Source organism: Chiloscyllium plagiosum, chromosome 22 (genome assembly GCF_004010195.1).
Source record: "Chiloscyllium plagiosum isolate BGI_BamShark_2017 chromosome 22, ASM401019v2, whole genome shotgun sequence".
Lineage (NCBI taxonomy): Eukaryota > Metazoa > Chordata > Chondrichthyes > Orectolobiformes > Hemiscylliidae > Chiloscyllium > Chiloscyllium plagiosum.
In genome coordinates, this window is record NC_057731.1 from 43,554,623 (window position 1) to 43,573,644 (window position 19,022).

Here is a 19,022-nt window from a genome sequence, read left to right on the forward strand (position 1 = left end):
TAGTCTGACTCTACACCATACACCAGTCTGACTCCACACCATACACTAGTCTGACTCCATACCATACACCAGTCTGACTCCACACCATACACCGGTCTGACTCCACACCATACACTAGTCTGACTCCACACCATACACCAGTCTGATTCCACACCATATACCAGTCTGACTCCACACCATACACCGGTCTGACTCCACACCATACACTAGTCTGACTCCAGACCATACACTAGTCTGACTCCACACCATACACCAGTCTGACTCTACACCATACACCAGTCTGACTCCAGACCATACACTAGTCTGACTCCACACCATACACTAGTCTGAATCCACACCATACACCAGTCTGACTCCACACCATACACCAGTCTGACTCCACACCATACACCAGTCTGACTCCACACCATACACCAGTCTGACTCCACACCATACACCAGTCTGACTCCACACCATACACCAGTCTGACTCCACACCATACACCAGTCTGACTCTACACCATACACCAGTCTGACTCCACACCATACACTAGTCTGACTCCACACCATACACCGGTCTGACTCTACACCATACACCAGTCTGACTCCACACCATACACCAGTCTGAAACATTGAGTCAAAATTTTTTCTTGCCCCAGGATCTTACTGCCAGGTGGAGCTGTGGACTTGCAGACATCAGAATATGCCCGAGTCGCTGGCATCTTCTACCGATTGGCACTGAAGGTCTGTAAATGTTCGAACCACGTCAGACAGTTGCAGTAATATTTTGTGGAAGTGTCTGGGACAGATAGAATGAATGACAGGGGTTAGAGTCACAGGATAACCACAGAACAGTAAACATCAGAGGTTTGACCCAGTGGCAAGGAGATTGAGTTTCGACCATCACCACCTGAAGGGATGGGAACAGAAGCCCCTGAGGAGGGCGCAGTTCTCAGTGAGGGTCATGTTTAAATTACACTCTCGTGTCAGAGAACTGAAAGATGAGAAGACAAAGTAATCAGCACAGACTCACATCTTCCCCTGTTGTGATACTGAGACCAAGACAGAAGCCAGAAACCACCAACTTCCGTCACAAAGTACCATGGAATCCTTTACAGCCACTTGAAGCAATTCATCATCTTCTCTGAAAAATAGCATCTCTGACAGCACAGCACTCCCTCAGTACTGGCCCTCTGACAGTGTGGCACTCCCTCAGTACTGACCCTCTGACAGTGCGACACTCCCTCAGCACTGACACTCTGACAGTGCGGCTCTCCCTCAGCACTGACACGCTGACAGTGTAGCACTCCCTCAGTACTGGCCTTCTGACAGTGCGGCTCTCCCTCAGCACTGACACTCTGACAGTGCGGCTCTCCCTCAGCACTGACACTCTGACAGTGCGGCTCTCCCTCAGTACTGACCCTCCGACAGTGCGGCACTCCTACAGTACTGACTCTCCGACAGTGCAACACTCCCTCAGTACTGACCCTACGACAGTGCATCACTCCCTCAGTACTGACCCTCTGACAGTGCAGCTCTCCCTCAGTACTGACCCTCTGACAGTGCGGCACTCCCTCAGTACTGACCCTCTGACAGTGCAGCACTCCCTCAGTACTGACCCTCTGACAGTGCAGCACTCCCTCAGTACTGACTCTCTGACAGTGCAGCTCTCCCTCAGTACTGACCCTCTGACAGTGCGGTACTCCCTCAGTACTGACCCTATGGCAGTGCAGCACTCCCTCAGTACTGACCCTCCGACAGTGCAGCATTCCCTCAGTACTGACCCTCCGACAGTGCGGCAATGCTTCACGCCATTGAAATGTCAGTGAAATACCATTTCTGTGAGCACTCTGACATGCTCCCAGCCTCTCACTAGAACACACTGATCTTGTCTTACAGAATGTCTCAGGACTGTGTGCTATTTTCTCTGCAGAGAGTGTAAGGTAGATTATTTCTGTTTGGTGCAGGCCTGTGACGAAGGTGATTATTTCCCAATCTGGGGAACGTGTATGGGACAGCAGCAGCTAACAGTTTTGACAGCTGGAGAGGATCTCCTAGTCCGGACTGACAGCTCCAACGTGGCATTAACTCTGGAGTTTACTGAGGGTAAGCCCACTGACTGTGTTACTGAGTCGGAGTAAAGCAGCCACTCCGTGTTGGTGGCCCCATGCTGACTGGAGGCTGGATGAAAGAAGGGGTTGGATGTGAATTCCAACTGGATTTGCAACCCTCCACCTGCACACTCTGCTCCTCCCCCAGTGTGTCCTGAGTCGGAAAGACGGATGCTGATCTGTAATCCAATTGATCTCAGGACTACTTCAGAATACAGAGGCTGGTTACTGTAATTTGTCCTTTCACAATGCCAACCCTCCTATTTCTATTTTACCATCACACCATCCACTTGTCCACCTCCCTCACCATCACACCATCCACCCTTCCTCCTATTTCACCATCACACCATCCATCCTTCCTCCTGCCTCACCATCCACTTGTCCCCCTCCCACACCATCATATCATCCACTCATCCCCCTGCCTCACCATCATATCATCCACTTGTCCCCCTCCCTCACCATCACACCATCCACCCTTCCTCCTGCCTCACCATCACACCATCCACTTGTCCTTCTTCCTCCTGCCTCACCATCACACCATCCAAGCCCCGTTGCGAGTTGGGAAGATTTCATGAGCTCTTTGTCACTGTCCTCATTGTGCTCTGATCCAAATGCACAGTCTGATCCCAGACGATACCCATATATTTATTTTTCAGAAGGAAAATCCAGTCGAATGTTTAAAGGGTTTCCCCCAGAGCTGATGGAAGTTTTATCAAAGAAACCACTGACTGGAAATTTCCACAAGTTCAGCATCACAGAGCAGGTGAGGGAGAGGGTCTACAGAGTGTTTCAGGGTGTGGGTGGTGGTGTCATTGGGGACACTGGGGGGTGGAGAGGGGCATGTGGAGAATGGGAAGGGAATGAAAAGGGTGAAGATATGTAGGGGTCGGGGAGTGAGGGGGATGGAAGGGGGTATGGAGGTCAGGGAGGAGGGAATGAAAGGGGGTGAAGGGGATGAGAGGGGGAGACGATGTGGAGTTCAGTGATACGGGATGAAGATGGCGATGCGGGAGGTGGAAAGCAGGACATGGGGAATGCGTGAGGGGAGTATGGGATTGTGGTGGAGGGAGACATGGGGAATGGGGGAGGGAATGGAAAAAGGCAGTGTTGTCAAATTTATGGCTCACTCCATACCTTCCTCATGGTATCACATTTCCATCCTTTCAATCATATGGTTGTATCATGAAAGTATTGCATTTATATATCACCTGCCTGTGGAGTTTGCACATTCTCCCCGTGTCAGTGTAGATTTCCTCTGGGTACTCCGGTTTACTCCCACAGTCCAAAGATGTGCAGATTAGGAGAATTGCTCATGCTAAATTGTCCATAGTGTTAGGTGCATTAGTCAGAAGTATATATAGGGTAGGGGAACGGATCTGGGTGGGTTACTCTTCGGAGGATCAGTGTGGATTGTTGGGCCGATGGGCCTGTTTCCACACTGTAGGGATTTTAATTCTGATGTAAACTCAGGGCATTTCAAAGCTTCAGGACCAATGAGGTACCTTTCGAAAGAGGGTTACTATTGCACAACAGGAAATTGGTAGACATTCTGTGCACAGTAAGATCCCAGGATCTGTGATAAGAAGAACAGAATCTGTTTTGCTGATCTTGGTTGAGAGATGACTATTGGACAGGACATCAGGGCCAACACTCCCTCAGTACTGACCCACCCACATTGCAGCGCTCCCTCAGTATTGACCCTCTGACAGTGCAGAACTCCCTACAGTACTGACCCTCCGACAGTGCAGCACTCCTTCAGTACTGACTCTCCAACAGTGCGGCACTCCCTCACTATTGACCCTCTGACAATGCAGCACTCCCTCAGTACTGACCCTCCAACAGTGCAGCGCTCCCTCAGTATTGACCCTCTGACAGAGCAGTGCTCCCTCAGTACTGACCCTCTGACAGTGCAGCACTCCCTCAGTACTGACCCTCTGACAGTGCAGTGCTCCCTCAGTACTGACCCTCTGACAGTGCAGTGCTCCCTCAGTACTGACTTTCTGACAATGCAGTGCTCCCTCAGTACTGACCCTCTGACAGTGCAGCACTCCCTCAGTACTGACCCCCTGACACTGCAGCACTCCCTCAGTACTGACCCTCCCACAGTGCAGCGCTCCCTCAGTATTGGCCCTCTGACAGTGCAGCACTCCCTCAGTACTGACCCTCTGACAGTGCAGTGCTCCCTCAGTACTGACCTTCTGACAGTGCGGCGCTCCATCAGTATTGACCCTCTGACAGTGCAGCATTCCCTCAGTACTGACCCTCTGACAATGCAGCACTCCCTCAATACTGACCCTGCGACAGTGCAGCACTCCCTCAGTATTGACCCTCTGACATTGCAGCACTCCCTCAATACTGACCCTCCCACAGTGCAGCGCTCCCTCAGTATTGATCATCTGACTGTGCAGCACTTCCTCAGTATTGACCCTCTGACAGTGCGGCACTCCCTCAGTACTGACCCTGTGACAGTGCGGCACTCCCTCAGTACTGACCTTCTTACAGTGCGGCACTCCCTCAGTACTGACCTTCTTACAGTGCGGCACTCCCTCAGTACTGACCCTCTGACAGTGCAGCACCCCCTCTGTACTGACCCTCTGACAGTGCAGCACTCCCTCAGTACTGACCTTTTGACAGTGCAACACTCCCTCAGTACTGACCCTCTGACAGTGCCGCACTCCCTCAGTACTGACCCTCCGACAGTGCAGCACTCCCTCAGTACTGACTCTCTGACTGTGCGGCGCTCCCTCAGTACTGACCCTTTGACAGTGCAACACTCCCTCAGTACTGACCCTCTGACAGTGCCGCACTCCCTCAGTTCTGACCCTCCGACAGTGCAGCACTCCCTCAGTACTGACTCTCTGACTGTGCGGCGCTCCCTCAGTACTGACCCTTTGACAGTGCAACACTCCCTCAGTACTGACCCTCCAAGAAAAAATCACAACATGATGTCCAATGTGAGTGTGGAATGAGTTGGCGATTGGGAGAGGATGAAATTTAATCAACTGGGAGAGTAGGAGTGAGGATGAAGGAGAAAGAGGGATGAACGAGTAGTGAGGTGAGGGCGATTACAGCAAAGTGGGTAGATGGTGAGTTAGAGGGTGTGACAATGTGAAGGGGGGACCGAGGAGCAGCTTTTTGCCGAGGTTAGTTGAGGTCCTGTGGTGATATGGCATCTGGGTTTACTCTGAAAATTGCCTTAATTTCACTTTTTCTCTTCAGGCCTTTGTGTCCAATGAGAAATTGCTGTCGTTCTACAGACTCATCTCCACCAGCAGAGACCGCCAGGGAGTCCCGTTTGTCTCGACAATGGAAGGTGCGAGAGAGAGCAGGAACCCTGCTCAAGGGGTATCTTGACCCCAGAGTCAGTCTCCCCACCAATGTCAATCTCCCCCAGTGTCAGTCTCCCCCAGTGTCAGACTCCCCCAGTGTCAGACTCCCCCAGTGTCAGACTCCCCCAGTGTCAGACTCCCCCCAGTGTCAGTCTTCCCCATTGTCAGTCACCCCCATTGTCAGTCACCCCCATTGTCAGACACCCTCAGTGTCAGACACACCCAAGTGTCAGACACTCCCAGTGTCAGCCTTCCCCAGTGTCAGCCTTCCCCACTGTCAGCCTTCCCTAGTGTCAGACTCCCCCAGTGTCAGGCTACCCCCCCCAGTGTCAGACTGCCTCAGTGTCAGTCGTTCCCAGAGCCAGCCGCCCCCAGAGCCAACCTGCCCCAGTGTCAGCGCCCCCCTAGTGTCAGCTGCCCCCCCTAGTGTCAGTCTCCCCCCCCAGTGTCAGTCTCCCCCAGTGTCAGTCTCCCCCACTGTCAGTCTCCCCCACTGTCAGACTCTCTCAGTAGTTGAGTTGCTCTTGCTGGGTTCTAACTGAGCTCCATTATCTCCTGATCTTGCAGCATTTGCGTATCCATTCTATGGCACTCAGTGGCACCCTGAAGCAAACCGCTTCCTGTGGAAGGAGAGTTTGGCAGCTCCTCACTGTTCCTACGCAGTCAGGATATCCTACCTCTTGGCTGAATTCTTCGTTAATGAAGGTAATTCTGCAGCAAACTTAGCTGCTTCCATTTTAACCAGTGCACGGATTATCCAGAGCTCTCGACACAATGAATCTATCCACTGCAGCTTCCACCCAGCTCCCATTCCTTGGTCAGTCTGTGTTTTATAGACTCAAGTGAGGTCATTTGGCCCATCATGTGTAACTACACTAATCCCATTTTCCAGATTTTGGCCCATAGCCCTGGAAGCTATGACAACACAAATGAATATTTGACAAAATACTGCTTAAATGTAATGAGAGGTTTTGACATAAATATCCTTTCAGGAAACAAATTACTAATACCCACCACCCTCTGAGTAAAAATCCTTATGCTTATCTCTCTTCCTAGCCTTCTCCGTCTTCACTTAAATCTGGTTATTGACCCATCTACTCATGGATAAAATGCCTTCCTATCCCACCCTATCGATGCCCTGTATAAATTCAGGCATCTCTGACAGGTCTTCTCTCAACCTCTACTGCTCCAGAAACAACCCCAGCCAATGCCACCATCCCTGATAACGCAGACCCTCAGATCCTTACAGCATCCTCCTCAATCTACACTGCACCCTCTCGAGTTTGTTCACATCCTTCAGAACTCCACACAGTGCTCCTGTTATGACCTAACTAGTGTTCAAAATCCCTTCTCTTTTACTCTGTGTAAAAACCGAAAGAACTGCGGATGCTGGAAATTGGAAACAAAAACAGAAATTTGCTGGAAAGATGTTCTGAGGTAGGATCAACCAGACCTGAAACGTTAACTCCAATTTCTCTCCACAGATGCTGCCAGACATGCTGAGTTTTTCCTGCAATTTCTGTTTATGTTTCTTGTATTCTGTGCCTTGTCTAATAAAGGCAAATATCCCATTTGCCTTCTTAACCTCTTTAACTACTTGCACTGTTGCCTTCAGGGATCTGTATATATACTCACTCACTCACGTGCACACACACACACACACTCACGTGCACACACTCACAGGCACATGCACACACACTCACGTGCGCACACACACACACTGAACTTCAGTACTTCCCAGGAATCTACCATTACCTTTCAGTCGATTTTAAATCCAATGTGCCATTTTGCTTTGGATCCCGTGAGCTCTTTCTTTCTTGACAGAATTAAAAACCGATTAAAGTTGAAGTTGTAATTAGAAGATTGGCAGCTGTCAATGGGGAAAAGGCCACTGAGTTGGAGCGAGATCCATCCAGGATTAGTGAAGGAAGTGAGAGTAAAAACATCAGTAGCTCTGGCAATATTGCTGAATCTTTCTTAGAGTGGAGGTGGAGGTGGCACCGAGGATTGGAGAAGGAGAGCTCCTGTTCAAAAATCGAATAAGGATTCAATCAGCAACGTTCAGTTCTGGTCTCCTTCCTATCAGAAGGATGTTGTGAAACTTGAAATGGTTCAAAAAAAGATTTACAAGGATGTTGCCAGGGTTGGAGGATTTGAGCTATAGGGAGAGGCTGAGGGAGAGGCTGAATAGGTTGGGGCTGTTTTTCCTGGAGCGTTGAAGGCTGAGGGGTGACCTTATAGAGATTTATAAAATCATGAGGGGCATGGATAGCGTAAATCGACAAGGTATTTTCCCTGAGGTGGAGGGACTCCAGAACTAGAGGGCATAGGTTTAAGGTGAGAGGGGAACGATATAAAAGGGACAAAAGGGAAACTTTTCACGCAGAGGGTGGTGCGTGTATGGAATGAGCTGCCAGAGGCTGGTACAATTCCAACATTTAAAAGGCATCTGGATGGGTGCATGAATAGGACGGGTTTAGAGGGATATGGGCCACATTCTGGCAAAAGGAACAAGGTTAAGTTAGAATATCTGCTCAGCATGGATAAGTTGGATTGAAGTGTCTGTTTCTCTGTGACTCTACAGACTAGTCAGCCTCATGCGAGGGAAGCTGACATAGGCAACAATTCAAGGCATTTTGAGAAATATAGTTTCATAAATGATACATGCTAAAAGCAAATCATAGTTGATTTAATGGAGTTCTCTTCTGAACTAAAGGAGGGACTGTTGATTTTGGGTATCGGCACTTTTAAATGTTGTTTGACAAAAATTTCAACATAGTCGACTTGTCAGCAAAGTTAAAATCCATGTTATTAAATGGACAGTGACCACGCACACACAAAATGGACAAAACACAAGCGATATAATGCAGGAATGTGCAATTGTTCTTCATTATGGAAGGAGTGTTCACCGGAAATCAGGAATAGAACAGCTGATCTTTCTGACATATATTAATAACTTGAACTTGTCTTTAATAAACTTACACAGAAGTTCAGAAATACAATAAGCAATGGAACAATTAGCAACAGACTTCAAACTTAAAAAAATTATTTCAGAAAAGGTCAGATGACAAGAGGTTTAGAAATCAAAAGGCAATAGAAGGGTATAGATAAAGACCAGGAAGGACAGGGAGGTTAAGAGGAATAGTGCATCACCAATGCCAAGAACAATTGTAAACCAATAAGATTGCGGTACAAGTTGAGATAAATGGTTTTGGGTCCAATCACCATTGCAGAGACATGGTTGCAAAGTGACCAAGGTTGGGAAATAAATATTCCTGCATACATAATATTTCAAAAGGACAGATAGAATGGCAAAGGAGGTGGCAAAGTAGCTCTGATAGTAAAGGATGATGGAAGGATCTGAACAAGGAAGGATCTTGGCTAAAACGATCAGGAAGTAGAATCAGTATTGGTGGCGATTAGGAATAACAAGCATCAGAAAACATTGATGTAGGTGTACTGTGGACAGAGCACGAAAAAAGAAATAACTGGGGCTTGTAAGAAAGGCAATGGAAGAGTTGCATGGGGGCCTTCAATCTTCGTATAGTGTGGATCAAACAAATTGGGAATACCTGTTGCAGAGATGTCATTTTGGAATGCCTTAATGTGGGTTCCTTTGAGAAAGAGAAGAAGAAATGATCATGTGGAATGGGAAGATGGCAGAGACATTGAATATGTTTCTGTTTGCCTTCATGGCAAAAGACACAGATTACACATCAGAACTAGAGGATCAGTTAGGGACAAGTAGGAGTGAGGAAATTCAGGTGATCAATATTAGCAGAGAAAATGAACTGGATAAACATAGAAAACTAAAATTCAATGAATCCTCTTCACCAATGCCCCATGGCTTACAGTTCTAAAAGAGATAATTACAGTGATAGTGGATTTACTGGCTATGATTTTCCAAAATTCCTTTGTTTCTGAAAATGCCCCCTAGTGGATTCAAAATTAGCAAATGTAACACTGCTTTACAAAAAAGGACACAGAAAGAGAACAGGGAACCAAGGAATGGTTAGCCTAACATCAGTCATCAGGCAGGCATCAGAATCTATGATTAAGGACATTTTAATAAAATTGTTGTCTGACCACTTAGAGACAACATGGCTGTAAAAAAAAAGAAAGTCCAGTTGAGAAATGTGTTGGGCTGTTTGAGCAAGTAGCCAGTCAGATCGATAAAAGAGGTAGTAAATCTAGGTTAAGTGAATGGGCAATGAGGTGGCAGATGGAGTATAATTTGATTTGATTTAGAAAGTGAGGACTGCAGATGCTGGCGATCAGAGTCGAGAGTGTGGTGCTGGAAAAGCACAGCCAGTCAATCTGCATCCGAGGAGCAGGAGAATCGATGTTTCGGGCATAAGCCCTTCTTCAGGAATTTATTATTGTCACATGTACCGAGATGTAATGAAAAGTATTCCAAGATAATCAGACAAGTCATACCTTACTTAAGTACATCAGGGTAATGAAACAGTACATTCGGGTTATTCAGAGCAACGTTCAGGTTAAAGATCTTTCATCAGAATCTCTTATGTTCACTCCCAACAGCGAGAAAGAATCTTCATCAGTTTGAGACGAAGGAAGAGGAAGAATCTGCTATGATTGACACTCACCAGCCAGTGTTTGTAGGTAACGAGAATTCATTTAGGAGCCTTTACTTCTTTGATTAAGAATGCAGCTCCCACCTCCGTCATTGTCCCAGAGCCGCCACCATTTTGCGCAGTGACTTTGGAACCAGAAGGTTATTAGAGGTCGATGCTCTGGGATTGTGTCCTGTCCAAGAATGAGCTCTGTGTTTGCCCCTCCTCCTCCATAATACCCTGCCTGCAGAGTGACAATTTCCTCTGAGTGACTGTCAATGTCAAATTTGACTTTAGCAGGCGTTGTGGCTGAGTCAGGTCCTGGTATGAGATGGGCAATCTAGGCATCCGAATTCAGATTACACTGGAGGTGGCTGCAGAGAACTGGATAATATCACACATACAGCTCATCGCCAGAGTTCACTAGATGTGGGCCAATCGACACACTCAGGGAATACATTCAGAAAGCCGGCTCTTACTGTTCTGTCGATACTTTGTGTCAGAGAAGCCACTTAATAAAACCTGACGATGAAATATTTTTTGTTTAACAAGTGTTTTTCCTCACCATTTCAAATCCCCTGCAAGCACACCAAAAGTGACAAAAGTCTTGGAAATGCAGTACCTTAGTGCGTGGACAAAAGGCAGCAGCCATGTTAGCACAGCAAGAGCCCACAATGAATCACCCATGAGGTTTTAGTGGTGTTGATGAAGGGTGGAACATTGTCCAGGACATCTCCTGCTCACCTATCAACCTGGAAAAAGGTCACTTTAATCAAAACTGAAACATAAAAAGATCACAGATCGAGAGAACGCAGGGGCTAAGGAAGAGAGAGTAAATGGGGAAGCAATGGCCTAATGGTATTATTGCTGGTCTGTTAATCCAGAGGCCCAGATAATGTTCTGGGGACCCATGTTTGAATCTTGCCATGGCAGATGGTGGAATTTGAATTCAATAAAAAGAGAGTCTAATAATGACCATGAATTCATTGTCAAAAAAACCCCATTTAGTCCTCTAAAGAAGGAAACCGCCATCCTTAACTGGTCTGGCCTACACATGACTCCAGACCCACAGCAATGTGGTTAACATTTTACTGCCTTCTGGGCAATTAGGGATGGGCAATAAATGCTGCCTAGCCAGTGACACCCTCATCCATGAATGAATTAAAAAAAGACATTGATTATAATTTTTCAGAATTTCTTGATGTAAAGAGGTGGGAGAGTTCAAGGGACATCCTTCTGTTCAAAATCAGGATATTCCGCATCAATAGCAGGCCAGCATCTGGGATTAGGTAGGCTGGCTGGTCAGAGAGAGGCTTCGGGATTAAGGGTTGAATCTCTCTGAATTTACAGGGGAGCAATGAGCAAAGTTGGATTTGGCCTGACAGTGTCAGAGCACAGACAGTCACCGCATCTTCTTCCATATGTTCTCGGCAGCAGTAGTGAGAATCTCTGCAGTTCCAAAAAGAGCCAAGGTCGCAATCTGGGCTGATTCACGAATCAGATTGCAACCCCTTCAGCACACCAAAGTAGTTATTTGCAGAGCCATAGTCAGACCTAGTCTCAGGTCAGGGAGGTCAGTTCTGGACACTGTATTTCCTTGAATTAAATTCAGTGGAATTTGACTCCATTTTGTTACCGCAGGCTCTGATTCACGAACATTACCACCGTATCATCTAAAGAAGAAAGTGATGTTAGTGCAACTAGATAATCTCCAATCCTGTCCCAGAGACTGACTACAAGCAGCATTAGCCAAGTTGATCTCACGGTCTTCAACATCCCGCTCATAAGGTGAAGACAAACTGAATATAACAGAGAGGCATAAGGGTATCAAATCAACATAGAAAATGTTGGAAATACTCAGTGGGTCAGGCAGCTTCAATGTGACAGAGGAACAGACTGCTGAAAGCAAGCTTTGCAAACACAAAGGGTTAACACTAGAATATTGCAATGGCAATGTTACATTTTAGATTTTAATACTTGTGTGAATCTTTTTGATAAAAATATTCCTTTTGCTCCACAAGATCTTTACCTTTCTTCAATTCTGGCCTTTTGATCATCCATCATATAAATTGTTCTACCACTGGTGACCCTGCCTTCAGTTACTGAGTTCCAAAGCTCTGGAATTATCTCCTCATCTTAAATCTGTCTTTATGACCAAAACTTATGATTATCTGTCTGTACAGACCATTTGGATAAACAACCGTGCTCCCAGGTAAACATTTCTGTCCTGGGCTTGCTATAGTATTCCAATGAATCTCAGAACAAGCCACAGGGACAGCACCTCGTTTTCTGCCACAGCACCTTAGGACTCAACGGACTCAACATTGAATTCCACAATTTCAGAGCATCACTTCTGTATCCTCCACATTTCTTACATCCTCCAACATACGTCTCACCCCATCTCTAACACCTCCCCACCCCCACACGCACTGATACACACACACACACAAGCACGCACACATACAAGCACACATGCAAAACTACACTGACGCACAGTGCACATGCATGCACACAAAGCATTTACATGCACACATGCACATACACACAACAGTATGGACATGCGCACACGTGCATACACAAACAAAAGCACAAGCATGTACACACACAGACAAAAGCTCATAAATACACACACATGTCTTGCTTGTGTCTTCGTGACCTTGCTCTTAGGAGAGTAGACCTATTTTCTCCTTATCCCACTTTCATTTACAGCCCTTTTCACATCTCTCCGTTCTCTTCACCATCATTAACATCCCATTTGCCTTTTGTTCTGGGAACCTTCATAACCTGTTCTATCTGCTTTTCCCCTCCCACTCTGCCGCATACAAAACAGATTCACAAACCCTTAAACTGTGAAGAATCATATCAGTCATGAAATGTTAACACTGTTTCTCTTTCTTCTGATGCTGCCAGATCTGCTGAGTTTCTCCAGCACTTTCTGTTTTTATGGTGAACTTATGCTCCTCTCCAATACCCTGGAGGTTGTAAAGGTGCTATATAAATACAGATTCTTGATGTTGGCTGAGCTCTTCCTACCTATGTGATCACACACTCATGGAAGGAGACCATTTGATCCATTGTTCCTGTACTGGCCCTTCAAACGAGCATCCTAGTGCCAATCTCCTGCCTTTCCTCCATACCCTTGCACATTATTTCCGACCACCCTGTTTTTGTCTGATGGTGCTATGTCAGAAATAATGGGCTGCTGCCCCGCACCATGACAATGTACAATGGGTTTGCTCCAGATACACTCACACTGAGACCACAAAGTCACTTTAATGCAAATCCCTGTTCAGCAGCCCCATCTGGTGGACAGGTGTGCCCTTTGCACCCACACCTCTCCATCTTTGAGTGACAGCTCCTCGACCTATTGGTTGGCCAATTTAAAGCAAATGTCAGCAAATCTGGGTGTGAGAGGGGTGGGTTAAAGTTAGCCGAGCAGCTAAGCCCTCAGTGGAAAGTCAAATTCTCAGTTGACGGTTTGTTGTCTCTCAGCTCTACTCCCAAAATTGAGCACCATGGATCGTTTCATCAGCATCTTCCGCCACTTCCAATCCAACTCGGAGTCAGTGATGAATGGGATTTGTGGGATCCTGGCATTGGCAAGTGTACGGATCTACAGCTCTTTTCAATTTGTCTGTCCGTGTTTGCCCATCTACAACACAATCTATGGGATTGGGGTCATGTTTATACCACCCATCATCCTCTTCCTCTGTGGTGTTATTGTCAACAAACACTCGCTGTTGATGCTGGAGGAATGGCTGCGGCCGGAGGGCCAGAGGACCAAGAACCCAACGTTACTGCGTTACATGTTCCTCGCCGTGGTCCAGAGAGCAGCCATTGCTCCTGTGGTCTGGCTGGTCGTTGCCTTGTTGGACGGCAAATGCATTCTCTGTGCTTTCAGTACCTCAGTGGATCCTGGTCCATTTGTCAACGTAAGCAGCTGGCCTAGAGGAGATCTGCTGATCCTTCTGTCCAAAGTGCCCTGCAAGGACCTCACAGATGACCAGCTTCAACACAACCTCAGCTTCCCCAGGAGAGCGGTTTACAGGTACCTCCGCTCGGTATCCCAGGTAACCCGGCCTCAAATGGGATCATATTCAATGTAGGCAAGACGTTAATGCAGAGGGGTGTATGGGTGTCCAGGAGATTTTCTTTTAGACTCCCTACAGTGTGGAAACATGCTCTTCGGCCCAACAAATCCACACTGACCCTCTGAAGAATAACCCACCCAGACCCATTCCCCCATCCCATATTTACCCCTAACTAATGCACCTAACCTTTACATCCCTGAACACCATGGGCGATTTATGTTTTATTCAATCATGCGATGTGGGCATCTCTTGGCTAAGCCAGCATTTATTGCCCATTGCTAATAGCCCAGAGGACAGCGCTGTGTGTCTGGAGTCACATGGAGGCCAGATCTGGAAAGGGTGGCAGATTTCTTTCGCTGAAGGGCATTAGTGTTTTTACAACGATCGACGATTAACAACAGATATTGTTTATTCAAATTTGACCATCTGCCATGGTTCAAACCCATCTCCCCAGAGCACCGAGCTAGGGTTTCCAGCCTTTACCTCTAACACCACCACCTCCACTTTACGAGAATGGTACAGATCGTTTGAAAGTGCCGAAACTGTTAATCAAACCAAATTGGTCCAAATTAGGGGGTGGCAGACCCCTGAAAGGAACAATAAAAAATTCAAAATTTAAATGAGCAAAATCAAATTAAAATGTCATTGTGGTGATTATCAATGCACACTAGCCTCCCCCACCCATGGTTTCCACCAGCTACAGGTCTCCAGTTGGACAGTGGATGCTGCCTTTTCCCTCTCCAAGGACACCTGGGTAAGTAGGTAATCAGGCAAGCAACCGGGCCGAATGGCTCCATGACATCCCGCAGTCTGGACCTCAGTGAATTCAGAGCGATGACGGTAGCTGGGTTATCCTCCACAGAGCAGAGGAGGTTCAGTGGGAGACTTACTCAGGGCGTGTCTTGGTCGAGTGAAACAGAGGAACCTCAGTGGCAGGAACATTAGGCCCAAATCGAAACCCGCTTGCTGAGAACAGGCAGTCTATCCAATCTCATGTTCTGATTGGTAACCTCTACACTCTGTCAGGTTGGAGAGAAGCTGAAATCCATGGGGTGAAATGTTAGTACATAACATCTGCCTAACCCAATTCTAGCCTGTTATAGATGAGAAAACAGCTGAGTGACACAGAGAGAGCTGTAATCAGCAGCTGATAAATGTTAATTCATAGAGTCATTGAGTCATAGAGGTGTACAGCAAGGAAACAGACTCTTCAGTCCAACTCATCCATGCTGACCAGATAACCTAAATTAATCTAGTCCCATTTGCCAGCACCTGACCCATATCCCGCTAAACCCTTCCTATTCATATACCTGTCCAGATGCCTTTTAAATGTTGTAATTGTATTGGCCTCCACTACCCTCTGTGTGAAAAAGTTGCCCCTTAAGTTTCTTTTAAACTTTTCTCCTCTCACCCTAAACATATGTCCTCTAGTTCTGGTCTCCCCACCCCAGGGAAAAGAACTTGGCTATTTATCGTATCCATGTCCCTCATGATTTTATAAATCTCTACAAGGTCGTCCCTCAGCCTCCTACGCTCCAGGGAAAACAGCCCCAGCCTGTTCAGCCTCTCCCTTTAGCTCAAATCCTCCAACCCTGGCAATATCCTTGCAAATCTTTTCTGAATCTTTACAAGTTTCACAATATCCTTCTGTTAGGAAGGAGACCAGAATTGCACACAATATTCCAAAAGTGGCCTAATCAATGTCCTGCATACCCGCAGCATGACCTCCCAACTCCTATACTCAATACTTTGTCCAATAAAGGAAAGCATACCAAACACCTTCTTCACTATCCTACCTATCTCTGACTCCACTTTCAAGAAGCTGTGAACGTGCACTCCAAGGTCTCTTTGTTCAGCTACACACGCCTGGGATGTTGAGTTAGCTCCACTCTCAGTGATGAAACTGTAAATACTAAAGACTGTTATGGGGCTGCCATTTGAACAAAGTTGTATTTGCTGTGACTGGGTTGCTTGTCCGACAGGTAAACCAGCTTTCTTTAATTTAATGTTATTTACTATTCTCATTCCTCAATCCTGACTTTCCCCATCCATCATTCTCAGATTCTTCTCATCAAACTGTCTCCCCAGTGGACTCCTGATATAGGACCTCTAACCTGTGTAACCGCTCTGTCCCTCAGCTCCCCTCCCTTAGTCACTCTCCCCTCCTTTGTAAGATAGTGAAGAAGGCATTTGGTATGCTTTCCTTTATTGGTCAGAGTATTGAGTACAGGAGTTGGGAGGTCATGTTGCGGCTGGACAGGACATTGGTTAGGCCACTGTTGGAACATTGCGTACAATTCTTCCTATCAGAAAGATGTTGTGAAACTTGAGAGGGCTCAGAAAGGATTTACAAGGATGTTGTCAGGGTTGGAGGATTTGAGCTATAGGGAGAGGTTGAAAAGATATAAAAGAGACCTAAGGGGCAACATTTTCATACAGAGAGTGGTGCGTGTATGGAATAAGCTACCAGAGGAAGTGGTGGAGGCTAGTACAATTGCAACATTTAAAAGTCATCTGGATAGGTATATAAATAGGAAGGATTTGGAGGTACTTGGGCCAGATGCTGGCAGGTGGGACTAGATTGGGTTGGGATATCTTGTCGGCATGTACGAGTTGGACCGAAGGATCTGTTTCCAAGCTGTACATCTCTGTGACTCTATACCATTTTGGGCTACCAATCTTTCTCAATGTCTAATACTCCGAGTAGGAACAGCTTTGGCCTTGATGTTTTCAGGCTATGGTTTTACTCTCATTACTTTCTGGAACACTTGGAAGGCTGTGTTTGTTGTGTAGTTTGCTTGGTTTGAACAATTTTCTTATCTTTCAAATTCAGTGTCTCTGCTGGATCTCTGTTGATGAGATCCAGCATGGTTCATACTGTTGTGTTTTGTTAAATCAGAAAGATTTCACTGTCCATATTAACTTTCTCAGCTTTCTTCATAGGGAGTGCTGCACATGGCAGCATATCAGTAACTTACACCTGTTTCCCTTATTTGGACATCACTTCCAAGTTCTATCTGCTATCATCCCAGCTGATGGTACAATTGGATAAGTCAGATCACAAAATGAAATCTTGCTTGATAGATCATAATTTTAAATTTTTTTAGATAATGTGATGGTCATCCACTGAAACTTAGTTACTTGTGAATGCAGAATTTCTTTGACAACAGAACAAACGTTTGTTTTGGAAAAGAAAGAAAAAAATGTTTTAAACTATCTAAATATAGAGCACAGTTTGAAAGACCTTAAAACAAAGTCTCAATCCATTTCCTGACACTTTCCATTACAGAGACTCAGATGTAGAGAAATCCTCCAAGTCAATTCTTTAAATTTGACTCATCTGTTACTCCCCAGATCTTCCTTATGAAACATGGGATCTTCTTACACAAACACTCACAAAACTGAGAGCTTAGATATTCTCAACCTATAATAACTTACAGAACTCTAACCAACACTCCTGGTCTGGAAGTTGCATAAACTAAACTTTTCTACTGAGGTTACCATGAAATGGCCTACACTCATTTCTGGATGAGAAATTATATTTGTTTCTGATCCCAGTCAGATTGCCACAAAATCTACTTAAAATTCTTCGTTCTTTGGGTTGATTAAAGTAAGAATAATGCTTGATTATTTTGAACCAAAAACAAACTAAGATCTTCAATGTTTACAATACCTATTGAGGACCACCACAGTCAAAGCAATATTCCATTAATGATCCATGGGGGTCCCTGGGCTCTGATAAATGTTGGATTAGGTTACTGTTCTGGAAGAGCTGCCTTATCTAGTAACTATCTTTTCAAAAAAGACTTCATTTGAACTAACCTGCTCATATGCCACTATTTTAAACTCCAACAGCCAAATATGATAATAATAATATATTTACAAATCAAACATATCTCCAACAAAGGTTGCTACAAATAAAGTAACGTACTTTGGAGCAGATAGAAGTGGTTTGTGGAAGTTGCTTTAAAGTGACTTATGGTTGAACTCTACTGTCCATTTCTCTCTTCCAAACAGTTATTAATTAAAATGCTGTCAAATCCAGGCACTCTGTCTCAATCTTTGGACAGCATCATTCCATTTGCCTTAATACCTGGATGCAATTGTAACTAGTTTTCTTTGCTGCATGAACACTGTCTCTGTGACATCACACTGCAACTTGACTTTATCATTGACATTGTAATATCTCTGTGCGGGCATTGCCGTCACTAATTGTTTAATTACAGAGAAAGCAGCTCTTTGTTCTGTGTGCTCCTACCACTGAACATATTTAGCAGAGAGCTTGTGTGCAAGTTCATATTCGAATGACAAATTAAGCCAAAACTTTGCTAAATAGTTCATGTATCTAACAAATTGTTGCACTGTTTTGATATTTGTTGGTGACTGCATCTCTTCTGCAGTTCTCACTCAGTGACAATCTCTTTAACTATTGGAATATGGCTCATGTATTTGACTTCAGTCATCTTCAATTGCATCTTTCTCTTTGTCAGCTTCAGGTTAATCTGGTGAGCTCTCTCTCTCGCAGCTTCCCCAGCTTCACATCCCGGACTGAGTGAGCTTCTTTTCTGTCTCCTCCTCCATAGTCAGGCAGATCACCCACAATAACTCCCACTCTGAGGTCACTGACTCTCTCATTCTGTCTGTCTCTTTTGGAGCAACAGAAGTGCCAAATGGCATTCAAACGTAGTTAGAAAACTCTTGTTTTGTCCAGTTTCACTTGTCAGGAACCATCCTTTACATTTGTGGCAATAGTTCTTCAATTGTTAATCGAATAGTGGGATCTCCTCAAAACTTTATTGGCACACTTTGGACCTGTACTTATAAATGAATTGTTCCAAAAATCTCCCTCCTTCCCTCTCCCTCACTCTTTCCTCCCTCCTATTCCCCTCTCTCATTCACCCCTCCCTGAATCTCCCCACCCTCATTCTCCCCTCTCTCA

The 19,022-nt window shown here is 45.7% G+C and overlaps 2 protein-coding genes across 5 annotated transcripts in view; both read left to right on the forward strand.

Annotated features, from left to right (window-relative positions):
* The window catches only part of LOC122561264 (gamma-glutamyl hydrolase-like), a 27,777-nt gene extending 17,235 nt beyond the window's left edge, over positions 1-10,542 (forward strand). For all 4 annotated transcript variants that reach the window (XM_043712897.1, XM_043712895.1, XM_043712898.1 and 1 more), the window contains 6 exons: positions 638-722; positions 1,946-2,084; positions 2,746-2,852; positions 5,309-5,402; positions 5,986-6,123; positions 9,961-10,542. In XM_043712897.1, the coding sequence (XP_043568832.1) occupies positions 638-722; positions 1,946-2,084; positions 2,746-2,852; positions 5,309-5,402; positions 5,986-6,123; positions 9,961-10,082 (685 nt within the window). In that variant the 3' untranslated portion in view covers positions 10,083-10,542. The remainder of the gene's footprint in view (positions 1-637; positions 723-1,945; positions 2,085-2,745; positions 2,853-5,308; positions 5,403-5,985; positions 6,124-9,960) is intronic.
* Positions 10,543-13,457: 2,915 nt separating this feature from the next.
* Positions 13,458-19,022, forward strand: part of LOC122560978 (calcium homeostasis modulator protein 3-like) — an 8,146-nt gene continuing 2,581 nt past the window's right edge. The window contains exon 1 of the mRNA XM_043712222.1: positions 13,458-14,062. Within this exon, the coding sequence (XP_043568157.1) occupies positions 13,508-14,062 (555 nt within the window). The 5' untranslated portion in view covers positions 13,458-13,507. The remainder of the gene's footprint in view (positions 14,063-19,022) is intronic.